Source organism: Protopterus annectens, chromosome 7.part0 (genome assembly GCF_019279795.1).
Source record: "Protopterus annectens isolate FY-2018-M chromosome 7.part0, PAN1.0, whole genome shotgun sequence".
NCBI classification, from domain to species: domain Eukaryota; kingdom Metazoa; phylum Chordata; order Ceratodontiformes; family Protopteridae; genus Protopterus; species Protopterus annectens.
This window is the reverse complement of record NC_056739.1, coordinates 1,480,288,922-1,480,314,482: the sequence shown is the minus strand read 5'-3', so window position 1 is coordinate 1,480,314,482 and position 25,561 is coordinate 1,480,288,922. Positions and strand designations below refer to the sequence as shown.

The 25,561-nt window shown below is 42.9% G+C and overlaps 1 protein-coding gene across 1 annotated transcript in view; it reads right to left on the bottom strand.

Moving 5' to 3' along the window:
• LOC122806172 (probable peptidyl-tRNA hydrolase 2) overlaps nucleotides 1-25,561 on the bottom strand; it is a 292,637-nt gene that overhangs the window by 167,378 nt on the left and 99,698 nt on the right. The window contains exon 4 of the mRNA XM_044076408.1: nucleotides 11,187-11,273. Coding sequence (XP_043932343.1) covers nucleotides 11,187-11,273 — 87 coding nt within the window. The remainder of the gene's footprint in view (nucleotides 1-11,186; nucleotides 11,274-25,561) is intronic.

The following is a 25,561-nucleotide window of genomic DNA, read 5'->3' as shown; positions in this document are numbered from 1 at the left end:
AAAATGGGTTGTTGATGATGAAGTACATTGAGAGTGAAATTTAACATTGTAATGTGTATGCAGTCATTTATATTGTTACTGTTAAAAGATAAGGATTGAAAGAACTGCTGTTTCAAAAATAATTAAAAAGTTTCAGCAATAGTGTGCTGTTATGCATATCTAGAAGGAGAGAACGAGTGGAAAACTTACTAGAGAGAAGCAACCGATTGAACCTATTCAATGGTGCAAATCTGCACATAAGAACAACTCACTTTTGTTTAATGCAGAAGTAGGGTGGATGATGGTCTATAATGACCCTTGCTTTGTCCCTAGTAATCATTAAAAAGCTTAAAATATTTAGCTATCCAAGGCTGAAAAACATGTCTGAGTCTGAAGGACTTTGTCAGGTCAGATTTTATAATGATGCTTTGAATGGTACCTAGAAAATAGACCAGAGTGTTGATAACAGAGAGAACATGATCTAAGATCAACCAGCTGACAGGGTGAATACAGTTTAATTTAATTTAAACTCCTGACTCTAATGCATATGCAAGCACGGCTTCAGAAGACAACCTGTTGGCAAAGGTCACATGATGGTTATTAATTAATTTACTTTTGTTTACCAGTCAAGTCCAATACAGCAAAGATCCTTTGTAGCAGAGACCCAGGGAGAAAAGCGCCAGCAGAGAATACAAGTACTAAATAAGAATATTATTGAAAACGGAACACAAGAAAAAATTAAGATTAAGAGAAAAGACAACAATCTCATATTAACATAAAAGTATTGCAAGAAAGGATTAAAAAGAATGCAGGGTACAATTAAAGATATATGCCTTATGATAACAAAAAGGTTTATTTCTGGTGGCTAGATTTAGGAAGAGTGGGAAGGTGGTGGAGGAGGTAAGGGAAAGAAAAGGAATAGATGAGCAGAGAGGAGAATGAGATGGAGGACTTTAACAGGACTAAGGGGATGTTTGTACATTTATTTATTGTTTGACATTTGTTTACCAGGGTGGTCTGACTGGGTCTACAGAACCAGTTTTTGGCAGAGGCCTGGGGAGAAAAGCTCCACATACAGAACAAATATAGTATAATCCAATCCAATACAAATGACATTAGAAATGCTATACAAAAATAAGTTGAACTATGTTACAAGATTACACATTAGACAATTCTATTGAGTTAAAACATAAGATAGTGATGGTCACTCTCACCATACACATAGCTTATGAGTAGACCGTGTCCAAAAGTAGTATGTAGGTAGTGCATTATATGACATTAACTGTTCTAGTACATGAAAATTAGAATGTGGGTTTCAGTTAGGAAAATAATAGCCAGAAAGTTAGTGAAGCAGAAAGATGGTGAGAGAGTTAAGAATAGAGACATTACAGCTTGAGCAGTATCCTAAGGATATGGTATAGAAAGAGATGAGTTAGGAGAGCTTTAGGGCCTTGCAGACTGTGAGGGAGTGAAATGTGACAGAAGAGGAGACTATTTTGGAGATTGTTGGATTATTTGTGTAAACTTTGGATGAAGCAGAGAGAAGAAAGGAGTTTTAGAGAGGAGTTAAATCAAGTCATGCATGGCTCTAGCAGCCACAATATTAGAGAGGAGCGGTAAAAGGATCCTGTTAGCTACACGCTCTAGGGACCTAAACCTTGTCACCACAATAAACAGAACATGCTGGAGGGATAGATTTTTGTCCCAGAGATTTCCCATACTCTGGAACAGACTATCTATGTCAAACAGAGCTCCTAATTAGCACTCTTCAAGAAAAATCTTGATGATTGGATGGGTAATAGGAAATCCACCCCAGGGATCACTTCTGTGGTTCTGCTTGACAGGGGCACAGGAAAATAATTTTCTTGGGTGGCGAAAGCCAGGGAACCTTTTTGGCTAGGCTTGTATAGGCCCAAGGGCCAATAGCCTAGTACCTACCTAAAAACTTATGTTGATAACAGTACTGTTATGTGAACACAGAGAGTGATTAACTAGCTTTGCCCGTACAGATGTAAATACTTCAGTGATGAGCTGTACAGCTGAAATCACCAAATGCAAAGGAGCTTTGACTTGGTATTTTCAACTCTAAGCTACAGCATCTTCAGAGGGAAGCTTTAGTTAGGGCTCTGTGTGTGAGTGTGCATGTGTGTGTGTTTTGGGGGGGTAGATACAGATGCTACTTAGTTTGGTATGCAGTAACTTAGTAGCCTTTTTCTTTAATACAAAGGAAATGACTGCTAAAAAAGTAACATTTCAGATATTCCTTAACAAGAATGGTGACACCAGTTCTTTGGTAGGTTCTATCATGTCCTGAACCATATATATCACTTGGGAGGATGGCTTCACTAATGTTTATGTGGCATTTAATCTGGATTCAGAAGTGCAAAGCATATATTGCTCATACACTATGAAGGAGGCCTGCATCTATACAATTTTACTACATTATTGCATGCATTAATGTGTAGGTTTTGGCCAGACAGCGATGAACTATAATAATCCCAAAGAGGAGGAAATAATTTGGCAGGGAGAAATGTTAAAGAAATTAAGCCAGAGAGGCCCTATTTGTGATATATATCCTAATAGATTGAGTGGTAGGCGCAGTGAGAGAAGGTGCCTGAATAAATGTAGCCTAAACCTCAGCTTCTCTGATATAAGGTGATAGGATTAAGTCTCAATGGAGTATCATGGAAGGTCTGGAAATTGCTGTGACTCAAGGGAAAGGGACAGTTACAAAAAGCTATTAAGAGTTGGAAGAATTTGTTCAGACTACTTTCAAGAGAGCTTCGTAACAGCAAGTGTGATGGGGTTTGATGTGGACTGCTGTTTAACGGATTATGCACATACACAAAAGCATCAAGCATAATTATACCATCTACTTGCAGGGCTAATGTAAATTGAAATACTAAGTGCAAAGGAAGAGGTACCATAGAGAAGGTTTAATAATTCATGTTCAGAACAAGGTGACAAAGACACCAGGTATTATAAACAAATACATATAAAAGCATTATGAGTTATTAGTGGAGCAGGTGCTGGTTGGACTGGAGTGATTTTAAAATAGTTGACTGTCTCATAGTGTTGTTTGTTTGGAATACTTTTTGGCTTTTTTATTTTTCTTGTTTCTAGGAACACAAAATCTGATAGTAGTTGCAGAATTCTGCCCACTTCAGGCTGAATTTACAGCCGATTTTCTGACTGGCTGGGATTTTGAAAGTACGATGTTTATAAACTGTGCTGTAAGTCTGGACCTGTTGCTCTATTTGGCTGGGCTGCTTTGTGCTGCATTTCTTTGCTTTATTTTGCTACTGGAAAGTCCAGTTCTAACTGAATTTGTCCATACAAGTCAGACTATCAGGGAAGTGATTTTTTTTAATTCCAATTCTTTGAGTTTGTAAAGTGCATTTACTATTAATAATGTTTGTTTATTATGCCATAATTTTCTTCACTTAGGACAAATTTTTCAGTGAAAGCAGTACATTGCTCGTGTTCTGGGCATTCTACTTGTACTAGGCTTAATTTATGGCTATTTTCTTCTGACTGGCTGTGACTTTCAAGTGTAGCTTTTAAAATGCGCTGACTAGCTGGACTTGCTGCTACATGCTGCATTTCCTTGGGACATACTGCTAGTGGACTGACTAGATCTACTCAGATTTGATTTAGCTGCATCACGGGTGCAGTCAGATTGCACTAAAAACAATTGGGTTTGAAGTGCTTATATCAGTTATCCAAGGTTCCCAACATTCAGGATGGTTTACCCTCCTAATCTGCATGGTTGCTACTATTCAGATTTAAGCTGCAATGAGCTGTGAGCTACTGCTGCCGTTTGTTTACAAAAATTCCTTATCACTCTCGACATGACTGCACTGTCTTGCCGCTGTTGCTCTTTTATACATACATTTCTTTACTGTTGCATGTTGATCTGCTGCTCAAATTAGGAGAGCTCCTTGCTACTTCCAGACCAGGTCATTGCACCAGCCATCAACAGCTACTGATATTTACATCATAAGTTCATAGGTAGGTACAGAGGAACAATGACCTCTTTTTTTCCTGGATGAGAACCCTTTTATGATGAGGTGTGCCACATAGGATTTCCTGACTACTGTGGCGATGTGACTATCAAAGGAGAGACTACTGTCCACCTGTGTCCCAAAGTCTCTTATCATACATTCGGTGTTAAGTGGATTGCTGCCTATGTGGTAGTTCATGGGTACAGAGTTTTTACCAAAGGTCATGACACTGCACTTTTTGGCATTGAGCTTGAGGCCATGGCTCTGACACCAGGCATCTGTCTCAGCGAGGCCCTTCTGTAGGATGTCCACATCATTTGGGGACTTGACTATGGCTCCTAATTTGCAGTCATCTGCGAACTTCATTAGCCAGAGGCCTTCTGTGTTTGGTATCTACATCTCTGAAGTACAGGCTAACAGGAGAGGTCCCAGGACGGAACCCTGTGGTACTCCACTTGTCACTGCTTTGAGATCAGATTTAGAGTCTGCAACGTTTACAGTGTGGGTTCAGTCAGTGAGCCAGTTGGCAACCCATCTTGTGACGTAGGGATTTATACCTTGTTTAGTGAGTTTAGCTATAATTCCAGAATGGGGGATGGTGTCGAAAGCCTTGGCGAGGTCAAGATAGGCTGTGTGAACCACCTTACCCTCATCTACAGCTTTGGTGACTGCCTCAAAGAAGTCGGTCAAGTTCAGGAGGCATGATCTGCCTTTCACAAATCCGAACTGGATGGGATCCAGAGTTTGGAGGTTACCAATGTCTTTGTTAATGAGTTCCATGATGATATGTTCCATGGCCTTGCAGACCAGGCTTGTCGGGCTAATAGGTCGATAGTTCCCGGGATCAGTGGTGGCTCCCCCTTTGTGGAGTGGGATAACTGTTGCTGTGCGCCATTCAGTGGGCACAAAGCCTGATGAGAGGCTATTATTGAACATGGTGCTTAAGAGGGGAGCCAGTTCATTCTGAAGTTCGTGTAAAACACAGCCTGGGATGTTGTCCGGTCCCATGGATGCTGTCTTTTTGGCTTTAGAGAGTGCAGCTTTTACCTGCGTAGTTGTGATTACAGGGACTCTGCATTCTTCCTGTATAGATATGGGCCCTTTAGTGGGTGAGGGGTGGGGGGGGCTAAAGTTATCATTGAACCTATCTGCCAGGATGTTGGCAATATCAGTTGGTTCTGTAATTTTCGTGCCATTGTGCTGTAACCCAGAGCAGATCTGGGTGGTGCCATCGAGATTCTTGACATAGCTATAGAATGCTTTGTGGTTGTCCTTAGAATTAGTTACGATTTTGTTTACGTAGCTAGCTTTGGAGGATCTTATAAGGGATCTCGGCTTCTTATGCAGGCTGACCAGGGAGCTCCTCCATTCATGGGATTTTACTCTCTTTTGCAGCAGTTTCTTCTTTCTGTTGTACAGTTTGTTTATGGCAGGGGACCACCAGATTGGCTTTCTTTTTTTGGAGGATAGCATCTTGGTTCTATTTGTGAGAGCATGATCCATGCACTCGTGTAAGTGCTTATAGAGTGCATTTGTGTAGGATTCAGCAGTCATAACTGTATTGTCCATCTGCATGGCTGTCATGAAGTTCACCACTTCTGTCTTAAGAAGCATGAAGTTGGCTTTGGAGAAATTTTTTACCGTGGTTTCCTTAATGGGGGGTGGGGGCAGGATGTGGATATCAAGGGTGATTAGCTTATGGTCGGATCGGACCAACGAGTAGTTGACTTCAGGTGTGGAACACCGGTCACTCATGTTGGTAATGACTAGGTCTAGGATATTGTTGCCCCTGGTGGGGGTGTGGATAAGTTGATTCAGGGCATTGGAGTTTATGAATTCCAGAAAGCACTGAGCTAAGGAGTTGGTACACGAGTAGTTTTCCCAGTTAATGGTGGGGTAATTGAAGTTCCCCATTATTAGGGTGTTTGGCTGAACCCTAATATTTTCCAGTACAACAAGAAAAGAGGAGTGGGAATCCTGGGGCATGGTGGGGGATCTGTAGGAAGCTACAATTTGGATTGCAGTTTTGCCCAGAGATAGTTGCACTTGGATAACCTGGGATGCATTACGTTGAGCAACTATCCTGGATCTTTTGTATTTAAGTTAGTAATATTAACATAACTACGTCTGGTGGCTGCATTCATTTGTGCTGCAACAGAGTCTGACAAATCAAGAGAAACCACCACTGTGCTGCATCTCAGCCTACTAATTCTTCAAAGCTGCATGCTTTGAAGGTCAACAGTAAACTTGCTAAATGGGAAATCATGCTGCTAGAAGTGGCTTTTACAACAAATGTGTGTGGTTTAAGGGCAACAGTATGCCAGCAAATTCAACTTAAATTCAACAATACTCTTAACAGTACTTATTTCCTTAGCATGCTTATTCCAAATACTACAAAAATACTGGCAACAGAAGGCATCTCCAAAGTCCACATCTATTCATTCTACTAGTGGCATGCAAGCCTTGAAATGCATGGTGTGAGACATATGAGCCGACCTTCAGTTATACTACCGGTGGCATCTAAGCTAGCTATTCTATAGTGTGGAATTTTTTACTACTTATTCAGCCCTCACCCTACTATTATACAGAACTTGTGTACTGCTCTTTTACTATTATAGTGTTTTACACTAAACTACAACAGAGTACTACTCTCAGATCTTACTACATATACTACACAGAACGAACTGGCACCCCACCTAAGTACCATGTTCAATCATAGCCTCACCTCAGGCTTTGTTCCTGCTGAATGGCGCACAGCAACGGTTATCCCACTCCACAAGGGGGGAGTCACCACGGACCCCGGAACTACCACCCCCATTAGCCTGATGAGCCTGATCTGCAAAGCCATGGAACATATCGTCATGGAACTTATAAACAAAGATATTGGTAATCTCCAAACTCTGGATCCCACCCAGTTTGGGTTTGTAAAAGGCAGATCATGTCTCATAAACCTGATAGACTTCTTTGAAGCAGTCATCAAAGCCGTAGACAAGGGTAAGGTGGTTCACACAGCCTATCTAGATCTTGCCAAGGCTTTCGACACCATCCCCCACTCTGGAATTATAGATAAACTCACTAAACTAGGTATAAATCCCTATGTCACAAGATGGGTTGCCAACTGGCTCACTGAAAGAACCCACACTGTGAAAGTAGCAGACTCCAAATCAGACTTCAGACCAGTGAAAAATGGAGTACCACAGGGTTCAGTCCTGGGTCCTCTCCTGTTTGGTATCTACTTCTCTGAAGTACAGGCTAACACAGAAGGTCTTTGGCTAACGAAGTTCGCAGATGACTGCAAACTAGGAGCCATAACTGAAACTCCTAATGATGTGGACATCCTACAAAAGGGCCTCACTGAGACAGATGCCTGGTGTCAAAGTCACGGCCTCAAGCTCAATGCCAAAAAGTGCATTGTCATCCCCTTTGGTTAAAAACTCTGTACCCATGAACTACAAAATAGGCGGTAGTATACTTAACACCGAAAGTGGGATAAGAGACCTTGGGACACAGGTGGACAATAGTCTCTCCTTTGATAATCACATTGCCACAGTAGTCAGGAAATCCTTCTATGGTGCACACCTCATCACAAAAGGTTTCTCATCTAGAAAAAAAGAGGTCATTGTTCCCCTCTACTCATTAGACCCATTATAGAGTACACCACCCCTTTTGGTATGTACCTCACAAGACATCTGCAACAACTGGAAAGGCCACAGAAATACCTCACAAAGAGGATTACCAGCCTCAAACAGATGCCCTACGCAGACAGTCTCAAAAAACTCCAGCTTTACTCCGTCGCATATCGCCTACTCAGAGGTGATATCTGCCTAACATACAAAGCTATGTCAAACCCAGAGCTGTTGGACATGCTCCACTTACAGAAATCCCAATCCCTCCAAGCTACACACTCTAGGGACCTAAACCTTGTCACCACAATAAACGGAACATGCCGGAGGGATAGATTCCTGTCCCAGAGACTTCCCATACTCTGGAATAAACTACCTATCTATATCAAACAAAGGTCCTCATTAGCACTTTTCAAGAAAAAATCTTGATGATTGGATGGGAAAAATTCACCCCGGGGATCACCTCTGCGGCTCTGCTCGACAGTGGCACAGGAAAATAATTTTCTTGGGTGGCAAAAGCCAAGGTACCTTTTTGGCTGGGCTTGTATAGGCCCCAGGGCCGATAGCCTAGTACCTACCTATGAACCTATACACAACCTCTTCTGCCTTTGCAATATTGCTATTACACTTAAGTTGTGTGTTGCATCAAACCCTTGCTATGCATTACTATTGAATTATGTAACTTGTTCTCTGCAGGTTCAAATAATAGCTGCATCAGTGTTAGCGCATCTGCACTGCACCTAGTATCTCTCCTCCAAAGCAATGTTAGTCTCCCCAACGTATTTTCTCTGCACCCCCACCTGGCAAGCATGGAGGCCCAGTTTACCTCAATTCCTGATGTTTCCAACCTCACCGCACTTGGTATACTGAAGGAACACAGTTTAATGTTCACAACAACCACTTACTACTGAACTAGCATGACAAGATTTAGGAGAGGTATACTTATTAATTTTACCTGGAGGTCAACCACTCACTTGCACAGATGGTCAGTAAGCAACATATAAGCTCACTCATACCTCTATAAGATGTCAGTAAACCAACTTATGGTAAAACTGTAAAAAGATCTCTCTTCAATAATCAGAATGAAACAGCACCAAAAATATCCTCTCTGAATCTCTCCTAAAACTATTCAGCTTAACTACAGCCAGGGTAGTGGAAATCAGCCATCATTATGTCACTCCATAAAGGCAGCTCCATCTACAGACCCACCAACTTAATAAGCCTAATCATAAGCTCAGATAAAAAAATGTATGGCTCTACATCCACAATAACATAGCTTTATCAAAGGAACAGCAAGTCTGCTTAAGTCAGTAAACTTCTTTCAGAGGGTCACTGAAGCTGCAGATGGCAACTATGTAGATCATACAGAGCACCTGGATATGGCCAAGGCATTTGAAACCATTCCCCATGCTGGAATTAAAAACAAACTTAAAGGCCCAAATGTAGGCTGTTATGTTGTAATCTGGATAGCAAACTGTCTGGCACATTATCTTGCATAAATTGAGTAGCAGATGTCACCTCAGAAAACAAAAAGGTGACTAATGATGTTCCTCAGGACTCAGTACTAGGACCCCTTTTATTTAATATCTACTTAGATTTCCAAACCACTAACCCAAACCTATGGTTAACTAAATTTGCTGAAGACCAAGTTGGGTGTTGTCATTCACTCAGAACCTGATATGATGTTATCACAGCAAGGGCTACTCCATACAAATCATTGGTGTATTAGAAATGGGTTTAAATTACATGCAGAGTGCAGCACTGTTTGTCACTTTTGCTAAACAAATTTCAGTAGCAGCTTACATCACCTCACTCCGGAATGAATGGTCATCAGAGATCTTACCACTGAGAACTCCCTACCCTTTGACGACAATGAGGCAGCTGTATTCAGGAAATCCTTTTATCTAGCCCAATTAATAATGAAGGGTATCCCATTCAAGTCAATATAAGTTATCATTCCAATTACATAATAAAACGGGCATTATATTCGCTCTCTATTCAACCCAGGGTTGCTATCTTTCTATGTGGCGAAAACTGGACCAAAAACCATAGCCCTTTCAAAACTCACAAACCCACCTCTCTGCCATTTCTCCTCCCACCTCAACTTCCTTCTCATTTTATGACATCATTGCATATGTCATTAAGAGGTCAAACGCCTTATTTTGTTTTTTTCCCCCTTTACTAAAGTCCCAGCATCGTGTTAGCAATGCTTTTCAATTAAACAGCTCACCTGAGTCTCCATTTTTGCAAACTCCAGCATTCTGTTTGTACAGATCTATGGCTTTGCTGGTTGCCCAAACAGAAAAGTGGGTCCACTTATCCCATTAAGTCTTTTAGGAAGGTGGTCTCAGGTGAGGAAATTATAGATACTATACTCTTATAGAAAGCAGAACCTTTACCGGTCAATGTAGCTCGAGAAGCAAAAGGCTGTCACTGTGGTGGAATAAAGGTATGGATGTGATCTGCCTACAGGCAGAGATAATATCTTGACAGGAGGGCTTTTAAAGTAGAAAAGGCCTCAGAAGAGGAAACCCTGCTTGTTTAGGCCAAAAAAGAACTATCATAGTGATCAAATGTTTTTTGGGATCAATCCTATCAGCAAAGGAAATGACAAAGTCACAAAGGAGTCGATTGAATCTTTTATATGTTAAGGCATCAGTGGCCTGCATTCAAGAAGTTGGCATACTTGGCATTGGCTGGAAAGGCATTGGGGTCACACAGTGCAGTATCCCAGAGTGAAAAAGTTCTTAAATGCCACAGAAACACTGACAATTCATGAGGCATCAGGAAACAGCAGCTTAGCTTGTCTGTTAGAAAACTGCCTCTTGTGGGATGCAGATGGTTACTAAAAGCAGTGAAAGTTGATAGCTCTATGCCATACACTCAGAGCCTTTCCATACAGTCTACATGTTAATACAGCAAACAGCCATGCTATCCTACTCAACAGGAATGACAGCTTACTCTTCAGGAGTTGTGGGTATGTGGCAGTGTGCCATGGCAATGGCTAGTGAGGTGTACCTGGCAACCATCCAGTTGCCAATATGTCACAAGACATTTTGAGAGCACGTCTCCAGGAGTCTATACAAGTTGTCAGCCTAAGCATCACTGTGCACATGCACCCCTATGTAAGGTGGTACCGGCAGGTAGGCTCCCAATTTGTCCCTTTTGTTACCTTCCAGAGTGGCTATTCTTCATAGACTTTGCTGTCTGGAATAAATAAGTGTTTTTTGGGGTAATGGAGCAAAACACTGCAGATGTGGAGAATGGGAAATTAGAATTAGAAGTTTGTGCGAACCATCAAGCAAACACATGAATGAATGACTAGATGATAGAGACAAAGAGGGAGAATGATCTTTGCCAGTGGAATGAAAGAATCATGAATATGGCCAAATACAACAAAATGAAATATCAGTCCCAAGTAATTTTCTGGTCTAAAAAAATTAAAATTTCTGTGACTAACTTAAAATGCTTAATTTTACTTACAGGAGATTTTTAAGGCATTCAAAGCATTGTTCTTTGACTTTAGAACATAACTGCAAACTTCACTATTAAAATATTAAACAGTATGAAAATATGCTACCTTCCCAACACCCATGTTGAGCTCCATGTTTACAACAAACACCATCTTGTACCAAATGCCTTCATCTTCATCACTTTCCTCCTCGTCCTAAAAAAAAAAAAAAAAAAAAAAAAAAAAACATGCTTTAAAAGTGTATAGAAATGTTTTCTTATACGAAACATAGATTAATTCAGGATATAAACTGACAGACAAATGTCTTGCCATAAAAGGCCTGACCTATCACACTCTACAATACAAGCAACAGCGAGAAAAAAAAGCTTTCTGTGGAGGCAAATAAAGCTGCTATCTGATTGTGGACAGCACGTTGGCAAGACAGAGCAGAATTAAACCGTTATTTTATTCCCAACAGTAGATGTATGATTAGCCACAGCTAGGCATGAAGCAGCTTGGTTTTTGCACATGATGTTGTCTCTTTCGGCTTTTCCCGGTTAGGGGTCGCCACAGCAGAACTTCAGTCCGCTAATGATTGGCAGTAGATTTTTACATGCCGAGTTGCCAGCCCTGACGCACAACCTTCAACGAAGGTACGCCCATTCACGCATGTCTCCAGACAGAAGACGCTCTAGCTGAGAATCGAACAGGACAACATCTTACTGTGAGGCAACAGCGCTACCGCAGCACCACCACCGCAGTTTTAGCTTGGTTTTTGCACATGGCTGCTCAAAATTGATTTTGTAACCTTTTGGAAATCATTCTCCTCCCCCCTGGATGTGGTTATTTTCAGATAATCAGAAAAATAACGTTGGGGTAAAAGGACTTTTCCCTCCTTGCATAGCTTTGAAGTCTTCCCCACAGAAAAATGTTGATGTCATTGAGTGCCATTTTAGTGAAGTGGCACTCATGTCGCCTCCTAATTCATTCATGCTTGCATCTATGTGCAACACCACTAGATAACTCATATTAACTTACTTTTAATGTTGGAATATATATACCTACTTTCTATAATTTGAAAAAAAGAAATTATGTCTTACCATAACGTTCCATCTGTGTTATAGATCTTTGTCCATTCATTACAAATAGGACTTCGGTTCCATCCTTGGAACCGATATGGCCGTTTCCAAACTTGCGCCAGCCAAAAACTCTCAGCTAAGACCTACCCATAATGCCCCTCTCCTAGTTACTTCAGATCGAGTTTGCCCGCCCCTATATAATAGGGGTAGTAATAGAAAAATAGTAGAAGGCTCTGTCTGAGCAAATACCCTAACCAGGAGTTCCTAATGTCCACCAGGAGTCCAGGCAGGGGGAAGGAGGGCGGGAAGTAATGAATGGACAAAGATCCACAACACAGATGGAACGTTATGGTAAGACCCAACTTCTTTATCTGATGTTGCAAATCTTGGTCCATTCATTACAAAGAGGACTGAGTCCCCAGCTAATTGAGTCTTGGGTGGCCCTAAGGAAGGATATTCCTGAGCACCATAGAGCCAAAAGATGCTCATCCCCTGGAGGCCAAATCCAATTTGTAATGAGAGATAAAGGTATGAGGTCTTGCCCAAGTGGCTGCTACACAAATATCATCCATAGAGGCTCTGGAATGAAATGCTATAGAAGTAGCCATAGATCTGGTAGACTGAGCCTTTATTCTAGAAGATAAGGATAGCTTATTCTGTTGGTAGATAAAGGTAATGATGTTTCTAAGCCAGGAGGATAAAGTCTAATGATGTTTCTAAGCCAGGAGGATAAAGTCACTTTGGAAACAGATTTACCCAATCTGGGTCCTGCAAAGGACACAAACAATTGATCTGTTTTCCTAAAAAATGTAGTCCTGCCCAAATAACGAAGCTGCCGATGCACATCAAGGGTGTGCAAAAGGTACTCCCCTCTATTAGAATGCCGAGAAAAGAAAACCGGCAGGTCAGTGGATTGATTAATGGAAAAAAACAGAAGGGTCAGTACGAAGGGACACCCTATCCATGTGGAAGATCAAGTAAGGTCTCTTGACACTCAAGGCCTGCAGTTCAGATAGATACTCTTCTCGCTGAGGTAAGTGCTACTAGAAGTAAAGTTTTCCACGACAAATATTTTAAATCACATGAATCAAAGGGCTCAAAAGGAGGACCTGTGAGAGACTGAAACACCAAAGTCAAGTCCCAGGGTTCTAAGGAAGGATTGACCGGAGGTTTAACGTGTAATACTCCTTTCAAAAATGTCTTGCATATGTGGTGTGACAATCGAAGAATTATCAAGTCCACTATGAAAATTGGCGGTAGCTGCTAAATGTACAGTGATAGTCGATGCAGAGGCTCCTGCATGTAAAAAAGAGTAGTCAGGTATTGAAGAATCTTTTGAATAGACATAGAGAAGGGATCTATGTTCTGATCTTTGGCCCAAATAGAAAACCTAGTCCATTTAGTAGAATAAACTTTCCTGGTGAAAGGCTTGTGTGAAGCCAGAAGAATTTCACGAACAGGAGATGGGATATCAGGCAGCCTGGCAACCACTGGAAGTGGAGGAACCAAGCTGTGATCTTGAGACTGTGGAGGTTCGGATGAATCAGTCCCGGAGGATGAGATAACAGGTCATGGGAGTGATCCAGGATCCACGGGCTGTGAATCAGATGAGGCCACGGGAACCAGACTTGACGGGGCCAGTAGGTTGCAATTAGAATCACTTTGCTTCTCAGCCTCTGAGCTTTCTGGATAAATTTTGGAATGAGGGGAAAGGCATACAGAAGACCCCGGGGGCCAATCGTGCTTTAGAGCATCCCTTGGGGGTTCCCCCTGAGGGGGGATCAGGGCAAAGTAGCTTCTGCATTTGTAGTTTAGGGGGGAAGCAAACAGATCGCAGCATGGCTTGCCCCAGCATCGGAAAATCTGATCTGCTGTTACAGGGTTGAGGTATCACTCGTGAGGCATCAGGATGTTCCTGCTCAGATTGTCCGCAATAAGTTTGGAACTCCCGGGAATGTGCGTTGCTATAAGAAAGCGGTTGGAAGCTATCACCCAGTGCCAAATTCTTATGGCTTCCCGACACATGGGGTAAGACCTGGTTCCACCTTGCTTGTTGATATACCAGACAACTGACATGTTGTCTGACTGAATTGCAATGGTCCCAGAGGGTAGGGATGCATGGAACACTTGCAACGCTAAGAGAACTGCCCTCAGTTCCATGACATTTATGTGCAAATTGGCCTCCATGGGGGAACCAGGTGCCTTGGACAGTCTTTCCCTGGAAATGCCCCCTCCCCAACAGTGAAGCGTCCGTTGTTACCATGGCCATGGGCTGGGGAAGACAGAACGGTCGACACCAAAGATTCGCTTGTGTCTTCATTCACCATAGCATATCTTCCTTGCAACGGTTTGGAAGACGTATCATGTGGTTGAGTGTGTGAGACAGAAATGACCATTGTGCGGAAAGGAGCCACTGCAGGATTCTCATGTGCAACCTCACCAGTGGTACAAACGCAATGGCAGCCGCCATGGAGCCTAAGAGTTGCAGTACAAGACATGCTGGTACACAGGTCTGAGGAAGAAGGTCTTGGATTTGGTGTCTTATTTTCAAAAGCCTGTGAGGGGGGAAGAGAGGCTTGACAGGATGCTGTGTCGAAGACTGCTCCAATAAATTCCAGTGTCTTCCTAGGGGACATTTGAGATTTGTTCTTGTTGATTGTAATCCCCATGCGAAGAGCGAGACCTTGAGTATAAGAGAGGCTGTGGACTACGAGATTCCTGGTTGAAGCGGTAAGGAGCCAATCATCTAGATACGGAAACACCTGGGATCCTTGTAGTCGAAGATGAGCTACCACAACTGCCATACATTTGGTGAACCCTCAGGGGGCTGTTGAAAGACCGAATGGTAGTACCCTGAACTGGCAGTGATTGGCTCCCAGACAGAAACGGAGAAACCTCCGGGAGCGGTGATGCATCTTTATGTGGTAGTACACATCCTGGAGGTCTATAGAGCACATCCAGTTGTCCCTCCCTTGGAAGGGAAGAATGGACAGTACCGTGACCATCCGGAATTTTTGAGGTTTGATAAATTTGTTCAATAGGCTGAGATCCAGGATTGGTCTCCAGTCCCCTGTCTTTTTTGGCACTAAAAAGAACCTCGAGTAAAACCTGGATCCTATCTGGTCTGGTGAGACTGGTTGGATGACTCTTTCTTAGCAGCTTTTCTATTTCTGAGGCTGCTAATTCCCTCTGATTGGGTGGTAAATCAGGGATTCGTTTGACGGGTCTGGGAATTAAATTGAATGGTATATGGTAGCCTCCGGATATTATTCTCTGCACTCAAAAATAGGTAGTAACATGCCAAGCTGGTAGGTGCAGAGAAAAATGACCCCTGGCTGCTTCCAATGGAAAGCAATTGGGCCACAGCTCAGGAGCACTGGTAGGGTCAGACGGAGAAAGAATCTCTAGTGCCCTGGTTACGCAGACCCCCTCTACCCCAAAAGGGCAGTTTTCCAGACAAGTTGCCCCCTCTGCCCCAGGGGGGTTGTTCACCACAAGTGTCAGAAAAAGATCCTTTGGATTTCTTGGACCACATTTTTCCTCCTTTCTGTTTCCTGGAGTAGGATCTCTGGGGGTTGGAAAAGTGTATGCCCACAGCAGATAAGGTCTTTCCATCTTTCTCACTTCGTGCAACTGTGTCTCGTACTTTGGGTCCAAAAAGTGCAGATTCGTCAACAGGTGCATTGACAAAGGAAGATTTAAAGGGGTCTGCAAAGTAAAGTCACACAACTGCATCGAAGCATTACGTCTCATGACAATGCCTGATGTGGCAGCTTGAGTTGCCCCCTTGGTGGTTTGAGATATCAAATGCATCGAGGAGTTCGAGATGGATTCAAAGGTAGCTAGCCGCAAGGCGACCATGTCACGCACCTCATCAGGCAGTACCCCTGCCAAAGAGGAAGACATTCTGAAATTAGGTCTCTTTGGAGGCGAGTAAAGTGTGCCAGATAATTTAGCGACCGGATGGCGAAGGTCGCTGAAGCATAGGTCCACTTCCCTAGTCTGTCCATGGTCCGGGACTCCCTGTTCGGAGGATGGACGGTGGAACTATCTTCTGCCAGTTCCCTCTTGGTGGCCGCTGCCACAACCATAGAATGAACCGTCAACTGCTTGGACCAGTAGGGCTGGTCTTCAGGTGTAGATAACATTTTGTCTGGCCTCCGGGGGACAGGTTCTACGTTGTCCCTTCCAGGCATGCTGCACAATGAGCTTAACAAGGTCATCTGCCAGTGGGGCCACCCAGGAAGTAGATGACCAGGCACAGAAGGCCTGCAAGAACACAGATTCCTCAGAAAAAGGGCTAGAGGACTTCCAGTCTCCCTGCTGTTTGAGGATTTCGAGAATGTCTCTAAATGAGATGTCGTCTGGGGGGAGACCGTGGGGACCCTTCCCCCTCATCACAATCTGTGTCTTCAGTGATAGATTCCTCCGGGGAATCAAGGTGCTTCCCTCTTGCACTGTTTCTTCAGCGGTGGCTCCCCAGTGGGATTTTCTGAGGGCGGCTCTGGAGAATGGGTTCCCTTCAAAAGGGGGGGGTCTTGCAACTCCCGTGCCCAGGGTCCCAAAATAGGGGGTTGAGACAGCTGCATGCTATGGGAGGGGAGTTCTGATACGGATGTCACTGGTGCTGACTGCGAACCTGCGGAGGCAAGGACCTTCTCCATCACCTGGAAAGCAGGCCCACCCAAGGAGGGATGGGAGCCCGCAACCGGGAAGGACAACCTCGGAACTGGGGTCACACCCTGTCCTGAGGAGCCCACCTCCAGGTGAGGAGCTCCGAGAGGACTGGAAGCTGGAGACATGGACACAGACTGTGCCAATGAGAAAACAGGCACTGGGCTAGGTACCCAGGTACGGACGGTCCAAGCACTGCTGTGAGAGAGCATCGGCTCCACCAGAGCCAATGCAGCAAGTGTGGTTGGTGCCAACAGGGGAAAAACTGCTGTTGGAGCAGAGACAGTATGCACTGGGGTGGACATAGTTACCAAGATCTCCGGGACATGGGTAGAGGCTGGAGGAGGATAAACAGGGAAGATGTAGTAACATACTCCGAGCCAAGAGGGACAGAAGGTCTAGCTGGAATGGGCAATATCCTAGCTGCCAGAAGCTGGTCCACAACCAGCACTAGGTCTAATTCAGAGAAACTCCTGGTGGATCTAAAGGAGGCTGCTGAAGGAGAATCAGGTCTTTCTGGAAAGGGGCTAAACCTCTGCCCAAAAAAGGGTTGCAAGTTGGAGAGTATCTTGTCCTTGGCAGATATTCGAGTTTTGGAGCTGAAGAAACTATCGGCACCACGGCCGGGGATGGTGCCGAAGCAGGTACAGTCATAGCAGCCAATGTCGGATCCAAGAACGGCACCGAAGTCAGTGGTGCCGAGGTTGGAACCGAAATAGAGGTGAATATCATGGACGGCACTAAGGGAGAAGATACAGAGCCTGGTGCTGAAGAGATCTGCGTTGAGGGTGCTGGTGAAGAATGGAGCTGACTTGGTTCCGTAACTGACAGAGATGCAGGAACCGAGTGACTCGATTTTTTTCTTATATTTTTTGGTCTTTGGAGGGGGTGAGACCTACGACCCAGATAGAGTCTCCAAAAAAGGTGTCTTGATTAAACCTTTTAAAATAAGCTTATTTTTACGTTCTGCTAGTGTACGATTACTAAACTAGCACAAATGTCACAGTCAGCTTTAGTATGATCCACGCCCAAACAGTAGACACAACAAGCGTGTCCATCAGAGTTGGGCATCTTACACCCACACTTATCACACTGTTTAAACCCCAACTTAGGTTTGTCTGACATAGTAAGGCAACAAGGCTATCCTATAGAAAAAAAAACAAAATAAGGGAGAGAAAAAGGTGAAATAATATCAATGATGGTATTTAAAAAATACCACAAGTGGTAAGGAAGGGCCTGATAAAGGCAGGAGAGGGGAACAGTACCAATAATGGTAGAAATTAAATTACCAATGTAAAGGGTAAGGAATAGAATTACGTTATAAGTGACAGTGAGAAAAGGCTAAATTGACTAAAAAAAAAATAAATAATTGGGGAGAAACTATCTTAAAAATGACAATTTTCTACTTGGCTTTGAGAGAAATGGCTAGCAAGTCTGACTAGGAATGCAGCAAACGAGATCTGGAGTAACTAGGAGAGGGGCATTATGGGTAGGTCTTAGCTGAGAGTTTTTGGCTGGTGCGAGCTTGGAAAGGGCCATATCGGTTCCGAGGACGAAACCAAAGTCCTATTTGTAATGAATGGACAAAGATTTACATCAGACTTCCTCTTTTCCCAGGATACACCATGCTCCAACAAACTTCTTAGCATAGTAATCTCAGGATTATTAGTTAGAAACTACTGCAGCATTCGTAGAAAGCTCTGGCACCTACCATCTGCTGGTCTTGGCATTTGTACAACCACTCAGATTTTTTGCACCAGGTTTCATAACCTCTATTGTTAGAAAATGACCCATGTATTTTTAGACATGTCACAATGAAGCTTGAAATTATGCTCTTAATCTAGTCAACAGTTGTAGCAGTCTCTTATTTATTTAGTTAGGAAACACAGCTCTTTAGCACTCCTCCACTGATGATAAAGAACTCAGATAAACAAAGGAATCCATACTTTCCCAATGGTATATTAAACATGAACAATGAATGTGATGCTTTTGTTTCCTCTAGCTGTATTTGTCAGCAACCATGGTCTGCATACAGTACAGAAAAAAATAATTTGGCATCCTTGAGTCTATGTCTTCAAAGCAATACTGCCTTTAAATCACTTTATTTGGATGTTGCAGATCAATACAGATGCAAACCTTTGCTTTCTTCACAAAAGTGGCAATATTCACCATCCTGTTGGTTCTGATTGCTTCCTAACACAGAGGCATTCCACTCTCCAACTCGTATTCAACGTCAGAGTAATAGTAGTACTTTTCTTGGTTTAAGTATCACTTGCACTTTTTCATTTTATTCATGAGCGATATTCTTTTCATAAGCTTCCTAAGTCTGTAAATAAATCAGTATAGCCATGCAGGATAATACTACTATAGCTATGAACAGCATGTTAAGAGGTCAATTTAAATGTGATTTTGAATACACACAAGGCCCAATTGCAAAAGACTTGCTATCAGTGTAAGTGACCACTTACACTGACAGCAGGTGGCTTGGAATCTGGCCCCCAGTGTATGCCTGTTGATAAGTAGGCCTTACACCTAAGTCACACTTAGTGCAAGTCTTCTAGAATCAAGGAAGACTTGCATGGAGAACAACTCTTTAGGTATCTGGCCCACAGTATCTGATTTTACATTGTGAATATACATATTTTTTAATCATTTCCAGCTTCTCATAAGCTGGACTGCCTAAACATTATGAGAAAAAGAAGTTATGTACTCACCATAATGTTCCATGTGTGTTGTTCATCTCGCCTTCATTCTTACTCGGTTCTGACTCTGCCTTATACGCAAGCTCGAGGTCTTGCACTGCTTTTGGCTAAACCCTATCCCATCATGCACTAGCACATTTCCCCAGATCTTGTTTGCAGATATAAATCGAATACTAAATAAGTCACTTAATACCTTAATAAGCAATCAAGAAGGTCAGAAATCACTAATAGCCAATTTTATCAACTCGGTCTTCCAGGAACAAATGGCTGGGGGAAGGAGGGTGGGATGTACGAATGAAGGAGAGAAGGACAATACACATGGAACGTCACAGCGAGTACATAACTTCTTTATGTGATGTTGTCCTATCTCACCTTCATTCTTACTAGGTTGGGACAGCATCCCTAGCACCATATTTCTTGGGTGGCTCAAGGGAGAGTATTCTTCAGAAATGTGGAACCAAAGGAGGCCCTGTTCTTGGAGGCCAAATCGACTTTGTAATGAGTGATAAAGGTGGGTAGCTTTGCCCATGTTGCTGCAGCAGAAATGGTATCAATAGGCAGCCTAGACCAAAAGGCAGAAGAGGTTGCAATGGCTCTTGTAGAATGAACTTTTACTTTATGGGAAAAAATCTTTATTTTGAGAATTGTAAATTAAGGTTGTACAATCAGAGAGACATTTTGAAAATGTCACTTTAGAAACTGGAGCACCTTTCTTTGAATCTGAAAAGGATACAAATAGTTTGTCAGATTTTCTGAAGACCTTTGTCCTATTTAAGTAGAAGCGTAATTGTCTAAGTACATCCAGTTGGTGCAACATATATTCTGCCTTATTCTCATAGTTAGGGAAAAATACTGGCAGTTCTATGGATTGGTTCAAATTAGATTCTGAACGTACTTTGGGTAAAAAGAAAGGGTTTATTCGTAAGGATACTCTGTCTCTGTGGAAAAGCATGTATGGGGGCTTTATTGACGAGGCTTGCAGCTCTGACACCCTTCTAGCAGAAGTAATAGCTAGCAGAAGTAAATTTACCAAGTTACAAATTTGAGATCACAGGATGATGCTGGCTCAAAAGGGGGAAAAATCAAATGGGATAAGACAAAATTCAAGTCCCATGGTGTTGGAGGGTCTTTAATAGGTGGTCTTAATAAAAACATACCTTTAAGAAGAACTTTGGGTATCACTGGAAAGAGAGGAAAAGCATAGAGGAGACCCAAGGACCCGTCTTGTACAAGTGCATCCCTTGGTGACTCCCCCCAGAGGGGAGGGAGGGAATCAGGGCAAAGTAGCTGCTGCATTTGGCATTCATTGACAAATGGAAAAAAAGGTCGCAGCAAGGCTGGCCCCATTTGTGGAAAATCTCTTCCGCCACCTCCTGTTTTAGAGACTACTTGTGAGGCATTAGAATCGCTCTGCTGTGTCTGTCTGCAATCACGCTGGATTTCCTCGGGATGTGCGTTGCGATCAGAAGGCGTTGTGAGGAGGTTGCCCAGTGCCATACTCTCAGGGCCTCCCGACAAAGGGAGTAAGATCTGGTTCTTCCTTGTTTGCTTATGTACCATACAACTGATATGTTGTCTGTCTGTATTGCAATAGTTCCCAGCGTAAGGGAGTCCTGGAATGCATGCACCGTTAAAAGCACAGCCGTCATCTCTAGGACACGGATGTCAAATGGGCCTCGTGATCCTGCCAAACGCCTTGGACAAGAAAGCAAATTGTGTAGAAGCTAAGCTCATAGACCTAGAGAACAGGGCTACTAGGAAGAACATTATGATCACCAGTATTCCCAAGAATTTAGGGAAAACAAAAATTGTAAGGAGGCTGTGAAAAATGGATTGCATGGTGGACTTATCTTAAAGAAAAGAAGCTAGACATAGAGAGGGCTCATTGGACTGATTGCATACCATTAGCAGAGGGCTCCAGGAAAAAGATGGACCCATAATTGTCAGGTTCTACAGATATGAGCTAAAAGAAAGCATTTCAGACCAGCTAGAGAGACCTGGGAAGCAGTTAATGGTGGAAGAGACCACGGTCTATGTGGAACAGGACTTAATTCGAAATGTGTAAATGAAGAAATACCTTTTTACCAGCTATGCACATCTGTAAAGAGGAAGATCTGTTGGCATCCACTGTATCCAGCAATCCTAAAGATGTTTACTAAATACAGGGGCCAAGACGTTTCTGCAGCTAGAAGCAGCAGTGGCATATTTGTAGAGACACGCAAACCTCAACCACTTAAGAAGTGTGGAGGACAGAAGCCATACGTGGAAGCAGAGTCAATCAAGCAGCTAAGGAAGACTCAAGAGATGGAATATTTTCCATTATTCAGATGCTAGCAGAGACTGAGAAAAGGCAGAAATTATTAGGGAATTAAGAAGAAAAAAGAACCAGGAAGTGAAGATGAAAGAACACAGACATGCATGGAAAGGTATGAGAAGAATTTTTATATTGTTGGTTCAACTTGTTTTGATTTCCTGCTTTTATAATTTCATAACTTAACATGTGTTACATGATGCAACGATAGGCTCCGAGGACTGGACAAGAACCTGAACTTAAAATGGGGCTTGGATATGTGTGTGATATTTAGGATGTTATCTTCCTGATGGTAAAGAAAAGTAGACAATGGGATACCATCAGTAAAAGGGGCACTGGATATCAGCAGACAGATACTGGACTGTAAGTAATTTGTCTTATGTTCAGCATCGATTTCATAATAACTATTTGAAATATCCATTGCTTGTCACGGACACTATACCACTTCAATGATCCGATGCGGAACGTACTGTGTTATTCGTCTCATACATGGCAAGGGTGCATAAGGAAGTACACTGATTGGTTAGGGCTGAACAGTGGCATACTAACAGAAAGTACTATTTGCTTGAAGAGGGGTGTTTGTCACAAGTTTTTCATGAAATGGCATAAACGGACATAGAAAGTTAGTCAATAGGGGATAAAGTAGGGGGAGTCCAGTGTATATCTAGAGGATGCAGACATGGCATATTTTTGATTAGTAGTGCTAATCTTCACTTCCTATGCAGTAATTGCAGTAGAGAGCCATGGCTTGCCAATTCAGTGCACAGCAGATGGCATCTGAAATTGGATTTCAGCAGCATGAAGCAGATGGGAGGAAATGTGTACTTTGGAGAAGGGGGGTGTCATTCCTCAAACTGGTCTGTATCAAGAAAGATGCACTGATTGGGGCAGTAAAGGGTAATGTTAAAAACAAGTCTTTAGGAGTTGAAGGAACAGAGTAGGATGGGCAGGAGGCTATGATCGGAGACTTAAACAGATAGGCTTTTTAAATGGAAGATATTGTCATGGATGGTGGTATAACTAAGGAGCTAGAATGATATGTGGGACAGGTCATTACAGGGAGGGCACCTACGTTAAAGGAGCAACAGGGTGGTTATGGCAACCCCTTGGAGATGAATACTATATATACATGAAACGAACTTCAGTAGAATAGAAAGAAATGGTGAAATTAGCTTGTATTATTCAAAATACTATGGGGTCAGGAAAATAGAGTGAAAAGCTGATCGCTGTATGTAAGGGTGGATGGGAGGGAATATCTGTGCTGACGGATTTGGAAGGAGGAAATAGAATTGAGATTTAAGAGGGGGGAAGATATGAAAGTAGATAAAGTCGTATGATGTTGATGAGAAACATTACACATGGGTGCCAATATGGGTCATACAGGCAGGAAGACACTAAAAAGGATGAGGTGGCTAAACAGTAGATGCAAGAGAGCTAAAGGGCAAAATGAAAATATAGTGTGGGTTAGAGGAAAGGAGGGGGGGGAATAATAGATAAAGGAACCTGAACCCTTACATAAGCAGAAAGAAAGAAAGGGTAGTAATGTTGAGGAGGCTAGGGGAAGAGAGGAATAAGATTAGTCCAAAAGCATCTTCTGGAATAATGGAGGACATGAGATGCAAACTTATCCTGAAAGGCTAAAGCAAAAATGATAAGTGACAGAAAGTACAGTTTTGTACCTACCATAAATGTAGATGTCCGATAGGTATGCATCTGCAGTCATCACATATGGGTTGTCCTGCCTCAGGCAGCCCTTCGGTCGGCCGGATTCCAAAGTCTGGGTCCGGCGTCGGCTGACGTCGCCCCTTCCCCGACGTCAGAGCGCCTGGGGTATAAAAGCGTCAGCCGATGCCATCTTCCTCAGTGTTTCTTGCCCCAGATGCCCTCAAAAGAAGGCTAAATTTGGATAAATGCAATAAATTCCAAACATGCACAGAAATATATATATATATATATATATATATATATATATATATATATATATATATATATATATATATATATATATATATATACACACACACACACAACAAATACACCATAATAGATAACCCCATCTAGCTATGAGAGGGAAAAGTACCCAATAAATACCAAAGAGGGGAAGGAGGGAGGGTAAACCTGACTGCAGATGCATACCTATCGGACATCTACATTTATGGTAGGTACAAAACTGTACTATGTCCTTCAAGGATGCATCTGCAGTCATCACATATGGGTAGAATACCATAGCCAATCTGGGGGTAGAGGAACTATGTAAAGGATGGTGTAGCTAAAATGCCCTGCAGGACTGCCGTAGCAAAGCCTGCTCTGGCTCTGGAATATAAAGGTAAATTGTAATGCTTGGAAAATGTATGCACGGAGCTCCATGTAGCAGCTTCTAAAATGTCCTTGGTAGCCACCCCTCTTAAGAAGGCTGTGGAGGTGGCTGTGGCTCTGGTGGAATGAGGTCTAATGTTAGCTGGCACAGTATTTCCATGGAAGGAATAACAGAAACAAATGCAATTCCCTATCCATTTTGAAATTGTCTGTTTGGAAATTGCTTTTCCTTGTGCACCAGCAGCATATGCTACCAACAGCTGGTCAGTTTTTCTGTAGCTTTTCGTTCTGTCCAAGTAGTAGCGCAACTGTCTGTGTATGTCCAGGGTGTGCAGAAGTTTCTCCCCTTTGTTTTGTGGATTTGGAAAGAAGGTAGGCAGGTGAATAGCTTGGTTTAATGAGACCCTGGATACCACCTTTGGCATAAATGAAGGATTGGTTCTCTGAGACTCTGTCCTGATGAAAAATAAGAAATGGCTGTACTGCCATGAGGGCCTGTAACTCAGATACTCTTCTTGCTGAGGTTATGGCCAGAAGGAAGGCGGTCTTCCAAGACAGGAACTGTAATTCTGCAGATGCCGCTGGTTCAAAGGGAGGCAGAGTTAGTTTTTCCAACACGAAGTTAAGGTCCCAAGTAGGCACTGGAGGTTTCCTTGGAGGATTGATGTTTTTAATTCCTCTTAGAAACTGTCTTAGGAGAGGATGAGAAAAAACAGGTGTATCAGTATTGTACTCTTCTGAAATTGCTGAAGCATGAATTTTAATGGAAGAGTAAGACAGGCCATTGTGGAGCATTTCTGCCAAGTATTCCAGGATATGTGGCATGTTCATCACTGTCGCATCTAGGCCCTTTGTGGTGTTCCAAATGTGAAATCTTTTCCATTTTGCTGAATATGCCTTTCTTGTGGAAGGCCTGCGAGCTTCCACGATGATATCCTTCACTCTCTTGGATAGCTTATCCTGAGGAGGAGTCAATTTATTTTCCAGGCTGTTAGTCGCAAGGTTTTCAGGTTGGAATGCAGAGTTTTGTAATTGTGCTGTGTCAGGAGAAGTGGCCATTGAGGAAGAGGCCATGGTTTCGTGCGTGACATGCTCTTTAACAGTGGGTACCAGTGCTGTCTTGGCCAGTCCGGAGCTATCAGAATCACTTTTGGCTGCTCTGTCCTGATCTTCAGTAAGACCTTGGTCATTAATGGAAGAGGTGGAAATGCATAAACTGTTAGGGTTCTCCAGCTGAAAGATAGGGCGTCCACTTTCCATGCTTGTGGGTGGTATGTCCTTGAACAGAATTTCTTCAGCTGTTGATTGTGGGGGGAGGCAAAAAGATCTATGTCTGGCCTTCCCCATGATTGTGTTATCTGTAGGAAGATGTCTGGGTGCAACATCCATTCGTGTGCATCCATGATATTTCTGCTTAAGCTG